General features: G+C 39.1%; 1 protein-coding gene across 2 annotated transcripts in view; it reads left to right on the top strand.

Annotated features, from left to right (window-relative positions):
* Positions 1–18195, top strand: part of POLA1 (DNA polymerase alpha 1, catalytic subunit) — a 296255-nt gene that overhangs the window by 118943 nt on the left and 159117 nt on the right. For both annotated transcript variants that reach the window (XM_082610580.1, XM_082610579.1), the window contains exons 28-32: positions 538–630; positions 1844–2049; positions 3869–4001; positions 11039–11170; positions 15463–15637. In XM_082610580.1, the coding sequence (XP_082466706.1) occupies positions 538–630; positions 1844–2049; positions 3869–4001; positions 11039–11170; positions 15463–15637 (739 nt within the window). The remainder of the gene's footprint in view (positions 1–537; positions 631–1843; positions 2050–3868; positions 4002–11038; positions 11171–15462; positions 15638–18195) is intronic.

Genomic DNA, 18195 nt, shown 5'->3' on the forward strand with positions numbered 1-18195 from the left:
GTGAGTGTTTCTAGCAAATTAGTAACAGTGCTAATTAGAGCTTACTTCCAGGCCTTTATACTGTACGTGCTCTAGTGTTGTTTGTTATGATTGATTTTTTTGACACTTCATATTCTACTAAATACTGTTTGAAACTGTTAAGAATTTAATATGGATTTGTGCCCCAGAATTGAAAAAACCCGTTTTGTTTCTGCTTCATAAATTGCCATGCCCACTGAGCATGTGGGACAGTGGGTAAATATAGACCCCCCTTTCCTAGTCTCTTATCTTTTTGAAACTAGATACTTCCCCTGCCACTCCACTCTCTGTTATAAGAAAATTAGGGAGATTTTCTTAATGTGGCAGTGCTTGCCTTTCTGGTTTATTGGGGCTTAGTCTTTGACTGTGCAGTGACAATATGGGAAGGAGAAACGTAAACTCTTGAAAAATCATCCGGAACCTGTAGTTTCTATAGTATGGAAAATCTTGAGTTTCACTGGGTGCGTGATGGTCACAGTGTTTTTGCTGTTAACTTTTATGATACTTGCTTTTCATTAGATGAATCTTGAAGTTATTTATGGAGATACAGATTCAATTATGATCAACACCAATAGCACCAACCTGGAAGAAGTGTTTAAATTGGGAAACAAGGTGAGATAATTTTATAAAATTATCTGTTTTAACCTGCTTTTGTGAATTTTGTTTCTAACATGGAACTTCATAAATTCCAGTTTCTGTCCATCTGTGTCCTTCTGAAAATAATAATAAACTTAGTGCCTTCGATTCTTCATCCTCTGTTATATTTCCTAACCTCTACTCCAGTTGTTTGCTTTGAGGGCAAAATTCAAAGGAAATTGGTTTTTCCTTAGTGACGGAAATGTTATACCTTTGAAAACAGTCTAAGTTTAGTAAGTTTAAGATGTGACCACATTAGTACCTATCACATTGTCATTCATAAGGAGAATTATGTCTCTAGTAGTGTTGAGATGCATTTTATACAGTGATACATATGGATAAGTTCCTACCAACATATATACATATATCTATACTTTTTACAGGAGTACTTAAAATATATTTGAAAAGTCAAAGGGACATTTAAAAGTAATCATTTGTAGCCTCCTCATTGCAGTTCACAATTAGCAAGTGCTTTTTGAGCACTTGCTACGTTAAGATATTGTCCCAATAAACTAAAACTAAGGTACCATCTTACAAGCTAACAGCTTCCTGCCTTTCCCCCCTAAAATGCTTGAAATTTGAACTGTAGTCTTTACTTAAGAGCAAGCTTGGCATATTGTACTCATTGGACCTTGAAAAGTTGTGCATTTTCCCTAGAGGTGATGGTCTGTGCCATGACCCTATCAGTAAAGAGCAGGTGGCTGTTTCATTTATTTGTTCAGCAGGTAGTTATTTGCTTAAAGTCAAGGTGCTATGGGAGGTACAGGGAGATCTTAGACATTATTTTAATAGTCATAGTTTTACTGGCCATGTATCTAGTTGTTGGACTATGTAATCTCTAATTCAGTAGTTTGAAGGTAAGTACGTATGCATTTAGCTTTTAGATTCGAAACAGAGTATTTCATAATCTTCGTAAATTTCCTGGGGCTGACACTGCCAATTTTGTCCTTTGGTTGAGTGGGATGATATAGTTATATTATTGTCTCTTTATCTTTTTATCTGTTTTTGTCCTCAGAGTTCTTGCATCATACCAAACATAATATCGTGTTCTATATAACCTGAATAAATGCCTTCTAGTCTTATGTGACTTCTAGTTTTGTTTAGATGAACTCTTGGGAATTTGCAGCATGTTCATCTTCTCCCTATTACATGTTTGAGAAGCTAGCATTAATGGTTGAAATTTTCACAGGTGAAAAGTGAAGTAAATAAGTTGTATAAACTACTTGAAATAGACATTGATGGTATTTTCAAGTCCTTGCTACTGCTGAAGAAAAAGAAGTATGCTGCTCTGGTTGTTGAGCCAACATCGGATGGGAATTACGTCACCAAACAGGAGGTGAAAGGATTAGATATAGTTAGAAGAGATTGGTGTGATCTTGCTAAAGACACTGGAAAGTGAGTTCAGTTTTCATTTTTGCTTTTGTTGTTTGTTTTTAAAAAAATTGAAGCATTAGCGGTGTGGAGAACACTTTTGATTCTGCCAAGCGCAAGGACACTTCTTTTTTGTTATTGTTATCATTGCATATTAACAGTTCTTACTGACTTGGAGTGGAATTTTACAGATGGGTTAAAACTTAGAAAAAGCCATACTTGCTCAGTAAGAAATGCTTGCTATAAGATGCATCTTACGAGTTTTAACTCATGGTGAGGGTAAGCCTTCACATTTTAGATGCTTACAGAGTTGGGTTCATCGATGTTGGCTTGTTTTTGTTTTGTTTTGCTTTACTGTTTCTTTTAGAATGTGCAGTGTGTTGTGCTCCTGAACGTTCCCAGCGCCTCCTTAGGGCCATAACTGTTAAGGTGTCCCCGTGTTGTGGCTTAAAATGTTCTGGGATTCAAAGTGGGCCATGTAGTGAGAGTTTGTTCCCGCCCATATCATTTGTGTGTAAAGATTCTTACTAATCTCAGGTGAATTTAAGAGCTAGTTCTCAAATACTGTATGTACCTCAGAAATAATAAATGTCATGACTGACCCCTTAGTTTTATATCTGGGACTGAAGGTTGTGATAATAAGACCTATTTGTTTGTTTTTAGGGTCACATTAATTTATAAAGCACCCATTTTAAAAAAGACGAATCCTTAGGTAGTTTATGTACCATCTTTCCAGATAATTCCTGTTTTGTGAACCTGAACAGTTGTGAAAATAGAAGGACTTTTTTCTTTAAAGTGAAATTTTAAATTAATTTTAGTATTGCTGAATGTCAGCATTTTTTACTTGTTTTCCAGTCTTCCTCTTGCTTTCAAGTTGGGAGATTGAGCATTTGTTGCTTCTGCAAAACTACTCTTGATTAGGCAAAGTTGATCATCTGAGTATGGGTCACTGTTAGCCTTTTATGAAATATAGTTTGAAACGCTTCATTGCCCCCAAATGTACTCAAAGATGAAACTACTTTGTATAGACTGTCGATTAGAGTGTTCTCTTCAGCTTTGTGTTTTCTAAGAAAAGATGCATCATAATAGAAGTAAATTTCTCTGAGTTAGAAATGTATTAGTAATTAAAGCTATACAAATGTTTTTGTCAGGGTTCTTTTTCTGACAAATTATAATGCAGCTGTCAAACCCTCGCTCTGCATTTTCTCAGAAATGGATAAAATATTGGCTTCCTTACTCCTTTTCTTTTTCTTTTTTTCTTTTTTTTGGGGGTCTGATAGAATAACATGAAGTTTTTGAGGCATAGCAATACAGTTAGAGAACACTGAAAAATATAATAAGGCTGAAGAAAGAAAACTTTGGAATCTTTGAGTTTTAAAAAATTTGCATAAAGAACTTTATATTCCTACTTTCCTAGCTTGTAGTCATCTCGGGCAGAGATAATATCTTGGTGCTTTATGAGGAAAGTGAAATATTTGTCTTCTCAAATTTCTCCTAAGAGTAGAACACAACTGCTTGTGAATGTTTGTAATTGCATAAAAATATGATGGACCTCATACCGCTCTCTGTACACACGCAATGGGAAGCCTTAGCTGCCACGTTAAAAAAGGGGGTGGGGGGCTGGTCTGTGTGTTTAAGGGCAAACCGGATGTTCCAAGGTTGATAGACCTTTGACAGAGTTAATGTTAGAAAACAAATAGTAATGGGCTTTTGGACATTAACTGTCATGTTAGCTTTTAGTATGGCTCTTGTCCACATGTTAGTCTAATGGCATTTATCTTCCTTTCTCTCCTTTATTAATAAAGTATGATACTAAAAAATCAATCCATCTCTTTTTCTGCAGCTTTGTCATTGGCCAGATTCTTTCAGATCAAAGCCGGGACACTATAGTGGAAAACATTCAGAAGAGGTTAATAGAAATTGGAGAAAATGTGCTAAATGGCAGTGTCCCAGTGAGCCGGTTTGAAATTAACAAGGTAAATGTAGCATTTATTGCTGAATCCAGCTGTTGCCATGTGTTTTTCTCCTCCTTCAGATAGTTGAAAAACCACCTCATCCTTGCAATTGAAATAAATTCTAGCTAGTGATGAAAGCTGCTTAACGACTATCTCACAGACTGTGCATCAGCATACCACTCTTCCTCGCCCAGCCACTGACGCTACCCTGTCTGCAGTTGGGGCCTTCTCTCTCCGTTCCTCACGGAAACCTCGTGTCCAGAGGTTCTATGGAGTGATGCAATTGATGTTTCAGGGACTTGGGAGTATTGCCTTCTTCATAGTTGTCCTAAGTTACAGTTGTTTGGGGGGCAGGCCTGTAAGCTTAGACAGAGAGCGTGTGTTTGTGTAACTTTACAGAAGGTGACCCTTAGGGGTACTTAAAATCAGGAGGCGTTTTTAGACGTTGTTATTTAGAATTAAGGTGGTGCCAGCACTTTCTGTATATTCAAAGCACTTGTGTTTTTTTTTTTTTGTTAAACTATATAAATAGTTTCTCTTTATGGATAGTCTTAGTTGTTGAAAATAGGGAATATTTTTTCTTACCTAATTTGAAAAGAAAATCTTGGTTTCCCAAAGTGCTGTGTAGTACAAGATGTTAGGTTATAGATTTCTTTTTTTCCATTTAAACAGAGTATCCTTACATATTCCGAAGGTAATTTTGCAAATACCATTTTACCCGTTTTGTGATACATAAATTTTGTTGTCAAAACTCATACTAAAAAGAATTTTAATGAAACAGAATCTAATGATGGCATTAAATGGAAGTTTTAGAATTAAAACTTGTTCTTAATACCCCTATGCTAAAGTAATGCTAGTCATTTTTGCACATTACCTTACTCTTTAAAACAGTTTTACATGGTAGCAATTACAGTGTATATTATTTTGAGAGTTGTTTTCACTTAACATATACAGATTTTCCCACATTTCTGTATTAACCTTAAAAATCATTATGTTAATCTTATATTTCACTGCTACATCTTTAATTAAAATTTTTGCTTGATTATTACATTATTTATTTTTGCTATTGTTAATAACTGTATTGAACATCTTGTTCATGTCTTTTTAAAAAATCACTATATGATCTTTTAAAAATACATTTATTTATTTCTTTACTTTTGGCTGTGTTGGGTCTTTGTTGCTGTGCACAGGCTTTCTCTAGTTGTGGCGAGCAGGAGCTACTCTTCATTGCGGTGCGCGGACTTCTCATTGTGATGGCTTCTCTTGTTGCTGAGCGTGGGCTCTAGGTGTGCGGGCTTCAGTAGCTGTGGCTTGCAGGCTGAGTAATTGTGGCTCGTGGGCTCTAGATCGCAGGCTCAGTTGTTGTGGTGCACGGGCTTAGTTGCTCCGCGGCACGTGGGATCCTCCCGGATCAGGGCTCGAACCCGTGTCCCCTGCATTGGCAGGCAGATCCTTAACCATTGTGCCACCAGGGAAGTCCCCGTTTGTCTTTTTGCTTTTGGATGAATTACTTTCTTTGTTTAGATTCCTTGAAGTAAAATATTTGAGTCAAAAGATTTGAGTATCTGTGTGGCTCTTGTCAAATTGCTTTGTAAAAGAGTGATACTAATTGATAATAACAAAATGTGTGCTTCAGTTTCACCACAGATTCCCTTGTACTATAGAAGTGACATTTCATTGGTGATAATATCATGGGTGATATTTAAATAAAACATTGCTACCATAAATGGATACGAAACAGTATTTTACCGCTGGATTTAATTTGCATTTCTTTGATTCCTAGAGAGAATGAATATTTTCTGTGCGTATCCTTACGATTTGTATTTATCCTTAGTTAAGTCATTTGTTTCCTACTCCTTAACCGTGATGTTTTTAATGTCACAAAAGAAGGCATTCATTTATACATGAAAAGTACAAAAAATTAGAAATAAGTAATATAAGAGGACATGTGCCTTGACACTAGCTCTTCACTTTACGTGATGCAGTGCATGCCTGTTGGCATGGAATCACTTGGGACGTTGGAAAGTGGTTTCCTTTCAGATTTTGTTTTGTCTCTTTCTCAAAAATTTGCATAAGTAAGAATTACTATTTCAGTCTTGCTTTGATCAATTTTTGCATCAGTTCTGAAGATTGAATACCTGACACTGTCTACGTTCTTAGAAATGTGAGTCCTCTGTTGCACGGGGTTCCAGGCATGAATTTGGAAGGCTGAGTCCAAACATGACCACATTATTGGCAAAAGAACACTGAGCACGTGTCTTCTAGGGTAGTGGGCCCAGTCCGTCATGTCCTCCTGTGGGTGATGGCACAGTGTTACTAGTGTGCAGAGAAACCTAGCCGCATAGACACACTGGCCATCTCTGAGTTCTCAGGAACATTGTGCAGTCTTGCTATTTTGAAGTTTTTATTATCGAAAATTTAAAACTTATACAAGGGATTACCCTGGTGGCGCAGTGGTGAAGGATCCGCCTGCCGATGCATGGGACACAGGTTTGATCCCTGGTCTGGGAAGATCCCACATGCTGAGGAGCAACTAAGCCCGCGAGCCACAACTACTGAGCCCACGTGCCACAACTACTGAGGCTCACGCACCTAGAGCCCGTGCTCCGCAACAAGAGAACCACCACAACGAGAAGCCTGCGCACCGTGACGAAGAGTGACCCCCGCTTGCTGCAACTAGAGAAAGCCTGTGCACAGCATTGAAGACCCAGCACAGCCAAAAATAAAATAAATAAATTTTTTTTAAAAAGTAAACAAAAGTAAAGGGAAGAACATCATGAACCCCCATGTAGCCATCACTCAGCTTCAATAGTTATCAACTTAAAGTGACGTTTATTATTACTAACAATACTAGTTAATAATTAGTGTGATTCGGGATGTGCATATATTTTCATGTGGCAGGACTGAAACTGACTGTCTTTGTATTCTCCATTTCACTTGGCATAGTAGCTGGCAAATAATAGTTGTTCAGTGAGCATTAAAAGAATTCCTTTGCCTGTTTAATCATCCATTCATCAAACATGGAGTACATCTTATGTGCACAGTGCTAGATTCTGGGATATAAAGTAGAATAAGCAAAACCTGGTTGGTATTTTCAAGATGTTAATGGTCTAGCAAAGATATTTACTGTCACATGCTCTTATACTTTTTTTTTTTTTTTTTTTTTTGCGGTAGGCGGGCCTCTCACTGTTGTGGCCTCTCCCCCTGCGGAGCACAGGCTCCGGACGCGCAGGCCCAGCGGCCATGGCTCACGGGCCCAGCCGCTCCGCGGCATGTGGGATCCCCCCAGACCGGGGCACGAACCCGTGTCCCCTGCATCGGCAGGCGGACTCCCAACTACTGCGCCACCAGGGAAGCCCCTGCTCTTATACTTTTTTTAAGTAAAGAAGAATTTCTTCAGTGTCGATGAAAGTAGAGTCAATTCTGATGAAAGCACTCTATATCATAGTTACTCCTGTGTCAGTTTACATTAAGCTTTTTATATATCAAGAGTGACTGTCTTAATTAACATTTGTCTGAATACCTGTACTGTTTAAAACTTGTGAGTAAATCAGTATTTCCATTTTGTCACTTGCAAAGGAGAGTGGAATCGAAGAGTCCATGCATGTGACTGGTTGTCTTATGATAAGATATTGATTAGGTTAGATTAGATTAGATTGATTTTGTGGGTATTGGTGGGCTTGAAAATGGGAGGTTAGCATAGGGTGGAGGGGTGAAGTGGTGAGATTTACCTTTGTGGAGATTTAAGCCCTTGTTGCCAAAAGCAACTGAAAAACACTGTGTGTGATTTTTCTGAACTGCCGCAATTTTAGCTTAAATATGTTTCATAAAGTAACACAAAATACTTCACAGCTGATTTGTATAGCCCTGGCTAACTTGAGCCTAAACCACCAGGAAGCATTTTTTGAAAAATCAAGCCTTCTGAAACTAGGCTGTAAAATCCCCAAATAGTCCCAATCTAATAATTGGAAAGTATGTCAGATGAAATTCAGAATTTCTTAACATTGCACTGAAGTATAGTCAATTGAAGAAGAGAACGGTTTTCTTAAGTAGAGTTATATTGATTAAAATTTCTATGCAGTATTACCCGTCCAAGTCAATCAAGACTTCACATAATGCAGGTTTGAGAAGATTTAAATACTTAGAGAGGCTTCTAGGCACTCTCCTACTCTGAGTGTATGATTTAGAAAGTGTACAGAACAGGGGGATGTGCAGCCATGTTTGAGGACCTGCTTTATTCTACTACAGTAGTTCTCAAATTTCCTGATCTCGGGACATTTTCACACTCTTAAAATAGTTGGGGACTGCAAGAGCTTTTGTTTATGTAGCTTATGTTGATATTTACTGTTAGAAATTAAAACTGACAAGTTTTAAAAGCATTTATTAGTTTATTTAAAAATATCAGTAAACCCATTATATGTTTACAAAAATTAAAAAAAATTTAAATTAATTAATTTATTTTTGGCTGTGTTGGGTCTTCGTTGTTGCGCGTGAGCTTCCTCTAGTTGCGGCGAGTGGGGGCTACTCTTCGTTGCGGTGCTTGGGCCTCTCATTGTGGTGGCTTCTCGTTGCGGAGCACGGGCTCTATGTGCACGGGCTTCAGTAGTTGTGGTTCGTGGGCTCACTAGTTGTGGCTGGCGGGCTCTAGGCGCACAGGCTTCAGTAGTTGTGGCACGCGGGCTCAGTAGTTGTGGCTCGCAGGCTCTAGAGCGCAGGCTTAGTAGTTGTGGCGCATGGGCTTAGTTGCTCCGCGGCATATGGGATCTTCCCGGACCAGGGCTCAAACCCATGTCCCCTGCATTGGCAGGCAGATTCTTAACCACTGTGCCACCAGGGAAGTCCCACAAAAATAAAATTTTTTCATGAAAAATAACTATATATTTCAAAACAAAGAAAAATTAGCCAGAGGAATGGTGTTATTTTGCAATTTTGCAAATCTTGTTAATGTCTAGTTTAGTAGAAGACATCCGCATTCTTATATCTGCTTGTGCATCCAATCTGTTGTGATGTGTGGTGTTGGTTGAAGCATAGGAAGAAAGTCAAGTTTCACAGAAATATGTAGTTGGAAAAAGGAAAAGTATTTCAGAATTTTTAAAGATAGTTGTGTGTATTCTTCTTTGATTCTACACCAGTACTCCATAAGTGGTATTGTCTTCAAGGTTATTTGTATAGTGGAAATAGGAAACCATATCAATGAACTTTTCATACTCTTACATTAAAGTCTTTTCATCTGTGCGGTGCTTTGAATGGATCTTTTACCCATGTGTGATGTTACGCACTTGTAATTTATTAAATGTTGGTTCCCTGAGTTTTACAGATCTTCCAAAATATTGATACATTTCATTGTATATTAACAAAAACCACATTTTAAAATATTCCTACTCATCAGAAGGGTCTTTAAGTATTGGAAAACTGTCAAGCTCACAGGAGTGGAAGCAGAATTTCCAAAATTCTGATTTGTGCTTGATAGCTTCAATATTATCATAGGTAATATATACTGTCAGGTGTTTTCCTTGAAGTGGCAGGCTCGCTTGGTTCTTTTTGAGTGATTGTCTGCCAGGTACTCAAGTTAGAATAACAGTAGTTGGCCTGCCATTCTTTCAAATAAAAATTGGGTTGAGAAAGGCAGCTAGTTTAGCTTGCAACTCAAATAGTTACACAAATGCATTTCCTCGAGCATCCTTCGTTCTTGAGTATACTGTAGATGTGCCTTGTGCATACTTCCCATTTTGTCACACAAAATATTAGCTTTCTACTCAAGGGTCAAGAACTTAAAAAGACTGTGAGCATGTCATGGTGACGAATTAAATGAGTATTAGTGCAGTTTGGTGCTGCTGCCCAGGTTCATGTTTATAGGGCATCAACACCTTTACTGACCTTTGTTTCTATATCACCAGTGCAGATAGTATTATTAGGAAAATAGCTTTGACCTCTCCACCCCCTGAAAGGGTGTCACTAACCCCCAGGGGTCTGCAGACCACCCTTAGGTGATCTAGACATGGAGCACCCTATTCCCTGTCCTTCCTCTTGTCTTTTGAAACCCACCCCTTCCCCTTGTGCATATTAAGTTCCAGTCCAATAGACTGTATTTTTTTTCTCACCTCTTGCTTTTAACTTTTGCTTTTTCCCTCTGCTTGAATGTTCTTGCCCCGTCATCTTTTCTTAAAATCTATTTTTTCCTTCATGTGCCAGTTCGTTTTTTCTTCCATGATTTCTGCTCTCAGATGGTAGCAATCTTTGCCTCTCTAAACTCTCGGTAACACTTAGTTTACCACTCCCTTCTGGCACATGTAGCTTATTTTAGAGAGTTTTTTTGTGGAATGGGGAATCGTCTGCTAATGGCAGGTGACTTAGGACCAGTGACTGTCTTATTCATCTTGCAGTACTTTACAGTGCTTGAACTTAGTGAATTATTGCAGAGTGAGCGAAATAATTTCTTCTGCAAACATTTGGTTGCTACTACACACCAAGAATCGTTCTGAGCCCTCTGAATGCAGCTGTGGGCAAGGCTGACGTGTTCCTGCTCTCGTGGGGCTTACTTTCTGTTAAAAACTCAGTCACTCTGCCTTTGGAGAGCTTAAATTGACACTGTGAGTAAATCCAGTGATTTCTGGTGCCTTAGGGATTTATTTAGGCTCGAGAAGCCTTTGAGAAACAGATCATTAAGTCAGAGTAACCGTTATCCATCCGTCTTAACTAATCAGTTAATTCAGTGAGAGAATTGCAGACATTAGGAGAAACTCTAAGGCTGCATAGAAGACTGAATTCACAGTCTTAATCTTTATATCCAAGTATTCTGTGCCATGGCCCAGAAACTCATGTTTCTTTTTTTTCAGGGTTATATCTGGTCATATTAGTTACTAAATGAAGGAGAGAGGAAGGAGCCTTGAGGATAGAATGTCTGAAGATCCTGTGGCAGTGTTTTCTACATACAGCTTCTGTCATTTTTATGTTTATGTGGCTGGTGTGATTCTAGCAGAGATATGTTTAGTGTATATCTGTGTGAGAAAGGTTTTATTTTAAAGTTTGGGGCTTTTTGTTCCCTGTTTTTCTCTTAGGCGTTGACAAAGGATCCCCAGGATTATCCTGATAAAAAAAGCCTACCTCATGTACATGTTGCCCTCTGGATAAATTCTCAAGGAGGCAGAAAGGTGAAAGCTGGAGATACTGTGTCGTATGTCATCTGTCAGGTAAAACTGTCATAATAAATAAGACTTACACCAATTCCGAGCCCATAGTAAAATCCATGTCTCCATGGTGTCTTATTTAGTACTCTTCCAAATAATTGATGCTTAAAGAGAGGGTTTAGTCTTGGTTGGTTTTGCAGCATTTAAAAACATTAGTCAGGGGTATGACATTTTATTAAAATTTTTATAAAACATTTGAGACTAGTGGTTTGGTTGAGTGAAATTACTTTGGTGAGACAGGTATATAACAGTAGCTGCTGTTTCAATCTGAAATTAGCTTGAATGAAAATGTCTACCAGTTTGCTTGTATATCCAGCAGTAGTCCTTTATCATTCCTTTTGCAGCAGTTTCTATTCTGGATATTATTCTACCAAAAGAGAGTAAATGCATTTTTCGCTAGCCTGTTCAAATAATTCCTTGAAAAAAAATACGATATGCATGGTTATGGAGAAAGGTGAGATGTCCTAAAAAGATACCTTATGAGGAAAACATAGATTATCTAACCAGGTCCTTTTTTTTTTTTGAGTGGAGGGGGCCTAGAACCCACCTCTTGTCTTCTCCCTGTTCCATGAGACACCTCTCAGGAACCTCTAGGTCTTCTGGAGCAGTTTTAAACCGCTGACCAGTTTCTTTTGAGAGTAGCATGCCTCTAACAGTCAGAGATAGGGAGAAAGGGTAGAACAGAAGAGGGTTTTCGTTTTGTGTTTTTTTTTTTGAAAGCACTTAACTCCAGTCGGAACAAAGGAGGGGTCTCATCCCTTCTCCCTGCTTAAAAAAAAAGTCAGAGTCACAGCCTCTGCCCAAATTCTTTACAGTTACTATGGTGTGGTCTGTTTACCAAAAGGCATAATTCATCTCAATAAGACTGTTCTTTTTAATTAATTAAATATTGCTTTTTGTTATTACAGTAAAAAAAAAATTAGATAAGCCTTAAACTTCACTGCAATATGATCGATCTTTGTCAAAGTACAGTCAATGTGGTTTGCAATCAGAGAGCCTTTTCAAAATGTAGAAGTCGTCTGCTAATATCTGCTTGGTATTGTAGATGATGTACATAACAAATGATTTAAGTACATGGACAGGAATCGGCACTTGACTCTGTCTCCCTCCTAGGGTTACCCTTGATTAAGAACTGTTACAGAAAGCCAGTTCCTGCAGGAAAATATTTCCATAAATGTCTGACTCGCTCAAGCCCTTAATGTGCTTTGCATATTGCCTCTGACAAGTCTCATCTCAAAAAAACAATTTTCATATTATGCAAATAAAGATTTGGTAAATAGGCTAGGTTTTTTTTTTCACTTAGGTATTCACATACATGGAAAAGCTGTTAAGATTATTAATGACAGGAGCAGATGGCAACATACAACTTTGAAAAATTATATAGGTTTTCTGAAATAGCATCTAAAAATGAAATCAAGCCACAATTATGTTTTGGCTAAACCTGGAATGGAGATGTATGGTCCTATGATCAATGTATTTCAAAAGTCAAGCTTATATTCCTTGATGTCTGAATTTTGAGTTCTTTTGATTTCTTCTTCTCTGGTCTTACTGATATAAGAAAAGCTCAAAATGCTGATGCTAAATCCAATTTGATGTATTTTCAACCCTTTTCCCATTCGACTGGTGCTGGGTGTTAACTTATTTGCTTGTTAAAAGAACAGTTCATGTTTCTTTTATTGATTTATTCTTCTCACTGTATCCCAAGAAAAGCTGTAGGACTTTAATTTGCCTTTGTCCCCCAGCAGTGGGACCTGCCCACTTTCAGCATGTTTGCTAACCAAAGCTGCCTACTTCTTTTGCTTTTAAGCCCTCAGGTTATTCTTCCTCTTTCCTAACACAATTATATTTTTAGAATATGTTTCTCAAAATGTATGATGACACATTTTTAGGAGAACTATTTACTGCTCTAAGCAAAGGTGCCCTCCAAGAATAACCTATCTCCTAAACAGGTTCTTTTTTGTTTAAAATTTACATTTTGAATATAGTACTCTACTGATAACTTATTCAGACTATAAATTCAGATGAATTCAGAGAGTAATGTTTGTGGTATGTAATTTATATTGTAGTTCATAGTCTTATTAAACCATGTGAATTATTTGCTGAGATCTTAAATCAACTTCCACTTGTTGGTTAAGTTTTAAATCCTTAATTATTTAACTTTCATGGACATAATTTTCATAAGGCATGCCTTTAACATAATTGTTTTAAGGGCCCCGCTTGTCATCTGTTAAAACTTTTTTTCCATTGGTTTCCTACTAAAGATGACCTCATAATTTTGAATGAATTGTCTGCATCTGGTTGTCTCTGTAAAGTATGTACTTTCAGAAGTTCACAAATTACTATATGGGCACTTCAAGGAAGACCAACATTGCTTCTTAGTCTATTTTTAAAGGTGTATGGGATGTGTTTTTGCATATACCATGGGTTTGAGAATTAGGTCTCTGAGGGATATATCTTATGTCACAGCCTAAATGTTTGCTAGGTTTGAGAATTAGGTCTTGCTAGGTTTGAGAATTAGGTCTTTGAGGGATATACCTTATGTTACAGCCTAAATGTTTTTCCAACGTAACACAGGAAAACCTGTCATCTTAGCAATTCTTTTGAATTTAGTCATGTTTGAGCTCAGATGTTTTTACATACAATAAGAAATATATTTGGGAAAAACTTTTTCAACTGAGAATATGCTTAGAACTTTTTCAGCTGTTTTTTTACAGACATGCCTGACATGAGAACATCTAATGATATATTGGAAAGTAACTCAAGGGCCGTTTTTAAAAAATAATAATTTGCCTCTACAAATTTTTTTATTCTTTATTAAAAATTTTTAAACTCAACATTACTATAATCTTAAGGACAGACCAGTTATAAAAAGAAACTACAATTCTATAAATCAGTCAGATTTCATGTGTTTGTTAAAAGGCAGTCTGAATATAGTTGTGGTGCATAAAGACACTGCCCAAGGATTTTTCACACTCTTTTTGTCATTGGCTGTCACCTTACTCTCATCTAACAAATCAGACTTCTAAAAGGGCAACAATTAAAGTTGATTAATTCTGCCTAATTTCTTTTACTGTATTGTGAACTCCTGAAAAATAATTATAAGCAAGTCTTTTAATCTGAGGTTTGCTTCCTTTCTAGTTATTTCATTATATCTTAGCATAGGTAGAACCTAGTTGATAAACATCCCAGTTTGTTTCCATCAGGAGCCTAGCCAGAGAGAGAGACCACTGCTTCCAGTTTGTGGTAAGACAACGGTATGAAAGGTTGCCTCTGCTTTGGGCTGGGCACTGAGCTGAGAAGGGACTGATTGTAGCAGGATTGAAAGAATAGGATTCACATTATAATCAGTTTCGCAGAGCAGCTGAGCACTGTGAATAGTTAAAATTTACGAATCTGAATAATAAATTCTGTTGTTGCAGACAAGAGGAAGAGTGGAACGAGTTGTTGGATGTTGGTCCAGTAGAGTGATGGCTTTTTGATTCACAGATGATGATGACATCACCCACAGCACTGTATATGGGCCAATTATATAGAGTTTCACAACTTTTATTTTTAGACAGTAAAGAGAAGAGGGAGGCCTTGAAGAGAGGCTCTCTGGCCCTTCTTCCTTTCCTTGAGGAAGAGCCGCGTAAACAGCGCAAAATGGCATGCCCTTTGTTCCAGTGGCCAAATATTTTGCTCCTAGAGCACTGTACTCCACCAAGGCGACTTTCTTAATTTTACTCTTACCTATTATATCTTGTACATAAGTTACTGCTCTTGGGTTTTGTGTACTGGTCTATTCCCCTTGCTCATTTGCTTCTCAGTGATACATATAGCTCTCATTGAGAGATATTGCGCACACACACACACACACACACACACACCCTGTTTTTAAGATGATAATAGGACTAGAATTCTTGCAAGGGGGGATTGAGTTAACATAGTAAAAGGGTCACACATTTTTTTGTCATGACTCCTAAAAGGCCTTTGTTGGCAAGTCTTCCCTGTGTGTTTCTGTGATATGGCAGGTGGAATTGTTTAATCTAGTCATGCCATCTTGTTGGTTTCGAGTTTCAACAAAAAATAGAACACAACACATGCTGGATTTACATTCCTGGACAGTGGGTGAGTTGTTCCCCTTGATCTTCCTCCTGTTAGTTGCATATGAAATGTTCACCAATAGGTCAAAAGGACTTCGTGGTGTTTGGAATTGGACACATAAAATCTGAATTGTTGTCCCTCTCTTTGTCCAAGCAAGTACTTGTGATTGAATTTCTCACTCACAACTTTACCTGTACCGTGTCCTCTTGTAGGATGGGTCAAACCTCACTGGGAGTCAGAGGGCCTATGCACCAGAGCAGCTGCAGAAGCAGGACAGTTTAAGCATTGACACCCAGTACTACCTGGCCCAGCAGATCCACCCAGTTGTGGCTCGAATCTGTGAGCCAATAGATGGGATTGATGCTGTCCTCATTGCAACGTGGTTAGGTAAGTGTCCCGAACTCACATAGCCCCTTGTCCGGCAACAGGAGCCCTGTTTAGAGGCACGGTACTATGTCAAGCACTTCTTTGTTTGTAGTTGAGCATTTATTTTTGTGGTTGTTTGGTTAATGTCTGTCTCCGCTCCTATATGAACCCCACAGGCTTGTTACCTCTGTAAGCACATGCCTGCTCCAGGGTAGGTGCTCCGTCAGCAGATGATGAATGGGGAGAGAGAGAGGCGGCAAAAGAAAGGATAAGAGAAGATTTTCGACGCCCTCCTAGTCTCTGAGCATACATTGTTGTTGCTTTTTTTAAAAAATATTTATTTATTTTTGGCTGCGTTGGGTCTTCATTGCTGTGCGCGAAGTTGCGGCGAGTAGGGGCTACTCTTCATTGCGGTGGCGTCTCTTGTGGAGCACGGGCTCTAGGCATATGGGCTTTAGTAGTTGCAGCACGTGGGCTCAGTAGTTGTGGCTTGCGGGCTCTAGAGCGCAGGCTCAGTAGTTGTGGCGCACAGGCTTAGTTGCTCCGCGGCATGTGGGATCTTCCCGGACCAGGGCAACTCGTGTCCCCTGCCTTGGCAGGTGGATTCTTAACCACTGCGCCACCAGGGAAGTCCCTACATCGTTGTCACTTTAATCAGTGAACTTCACTTAATAAGAAGATTCATTGTATCTTGATTATTGTTTCCTCTTGTCTCAGTCTCTAAATGTGTTTTTGTATGGAGTGAGAATACACAGCTTTTTTAACATTAAAACGTTTAACTTGTTGTATTCGATTCCTTTTGAGTATCCTGCTCTTGCTTTTAAAAATTCTTCTAAAACTGGACTCATTGTCTTCTAGGAATTAGTTGATTTCTAATTTCTCATCACTCTGGAGGTGCCAGCCAACCCTGAAACCTCATTGTTTCTCAGACTTTTTGCCAGGTCACCAGATTGTCATCTCTTGCTTAGAAATATATTTCATAACCAGCCCTGATTTCCTTTCTAGATGACCAGCATGTTGAGAGTTACATTGCTTTAAGTTCTCTGCTCTCTATCCCATTGTACACAAAGATGAATATTCTTAGAATAAGTGCCTAATAAAGTCCTTGGCTGGCTCCTCACTATAAGTCCAGTTGCCACTGACATCTTACAGTCTCTGACTTCAGCAGTTATAGACTAACTTTCTAGCTCCAACCTGTATTTCTAGCCTGACTTCTTATTTAGTGTACTCAGGGTCCCCTAAATATGGCATTGTTTAATCTGTCCATGGTTCATGGAAAATTCTCCTACTCTTCTCATTGAATAAGTCTGGCTTAAGATGCGGGCTTTGGCATCATAGGGATCTGGGTTCAAACACTGGTTCTGTCGCTCACGCGCTCTGTGGCTTTGGCAAGCCTCTGAAGCTTGGTCTCAGCCTTGGTTTCTAGAGCTGCTCTGAGGGAGCGATTAGTGATACGTGTGAGATGCTCTGCACAGGCCTGGGCAGGGGGAGTGCGCAGCAAACGCCTGTTGTGGCCGTGCCCCAGCCCCCTGCCAGGCCTCTGCAGAAATATGTTCAAACTCCTCTAGTCCCTGGGATTTGCACGCAGTTAGCTCTCTGTGCGTTTGTGGACTGAGACTGGATAAATGAATCATCAGGTCACATACTTTCCACACTGCCCCTGTTGAATATGTTTCTGAGCTCCTTCCCGCCAGCGGGTCCCCCCCCACCCCCCTGCACCATCAGTGTCTGCTCTGGAAGTGGAAACTCATTTTTGACATTTGCCTAAGCAAAACATAATTAGGAAGATAAAATTCTGCTACCCAGATCATCATATAATGTATTCTCAAAGTTGAGTTGTATTTGATGATGTTTATAAATCCTCAGCTGGGAGGAGGGAGTGTAAGTGCACAATATTTTTTAGCTTCCTTCTTTTTTCTCTCCTCTGCCTTGAGTGCTTACTCTATTGGAAACTGTAATAAGTACTTTGCATGTGTTATTTCATTTAATCCTTTCAGTAACCCCATGAGGCTGTGTTGTTTCCTTCATTTTACAGAGACGAAAGCTGAGGCTTAGAGAGGTAACTAACTTGGTCTTGTCACATAGCTAGTGAGTGGCCGACCGTGGTTGGTCTGGGACCCAGCTCTGAGTGACTGCAAAGCTTGTGCTTGTAGCCACCACCTCTTCTTAGCTCTGGGAGGCTGTGACACATGCCCTCAAGCCAGGAGCTTGGTGGCGTGGGTGTGAAGGCCCGGGAGCTTCATCTTTGTGCTTCCTCCTCGCCCCACTGCAAACCCCCAGCCCTGCTGACAGCCCCTCAGCAGAAGCATTTGGTGTTTAGAGTAGATCTTCCAGGTTTTCCATTTGGATCATCAAGAGCCTGCTTCATAGGCTCGCCATTGCCCTTTCCTTCTTTGGTTCTGAATTTTCCAGTGGCCCGGAGCTGAGGAGAGGTAGCTGAAACAAGCCTCATCTTGTGAGTGACGTTTAACAGATAAGGGTGGAGCCTTGTATTTTCGGCAGAAGAGGTGTACAGTAGAAGGCGGTAGAGCCTGGCTGGTAAACAGCCTGATGCCTGTTCAGATGTCTCAAGACTGGCC

Source organism: Mesoplodon mirus (genome assembly GCF_964341445.2).
Source record: "Mesoplodon mirus genome assembly, chromosome: X".
Taxonomy (NCBI): domain Eukaryota; kingdom Metazoa; phylum Chordata; class Mammalia; order Artiodactyla; family Ziphiidae; genus Mesoplodon; species Mesoplodon mirus.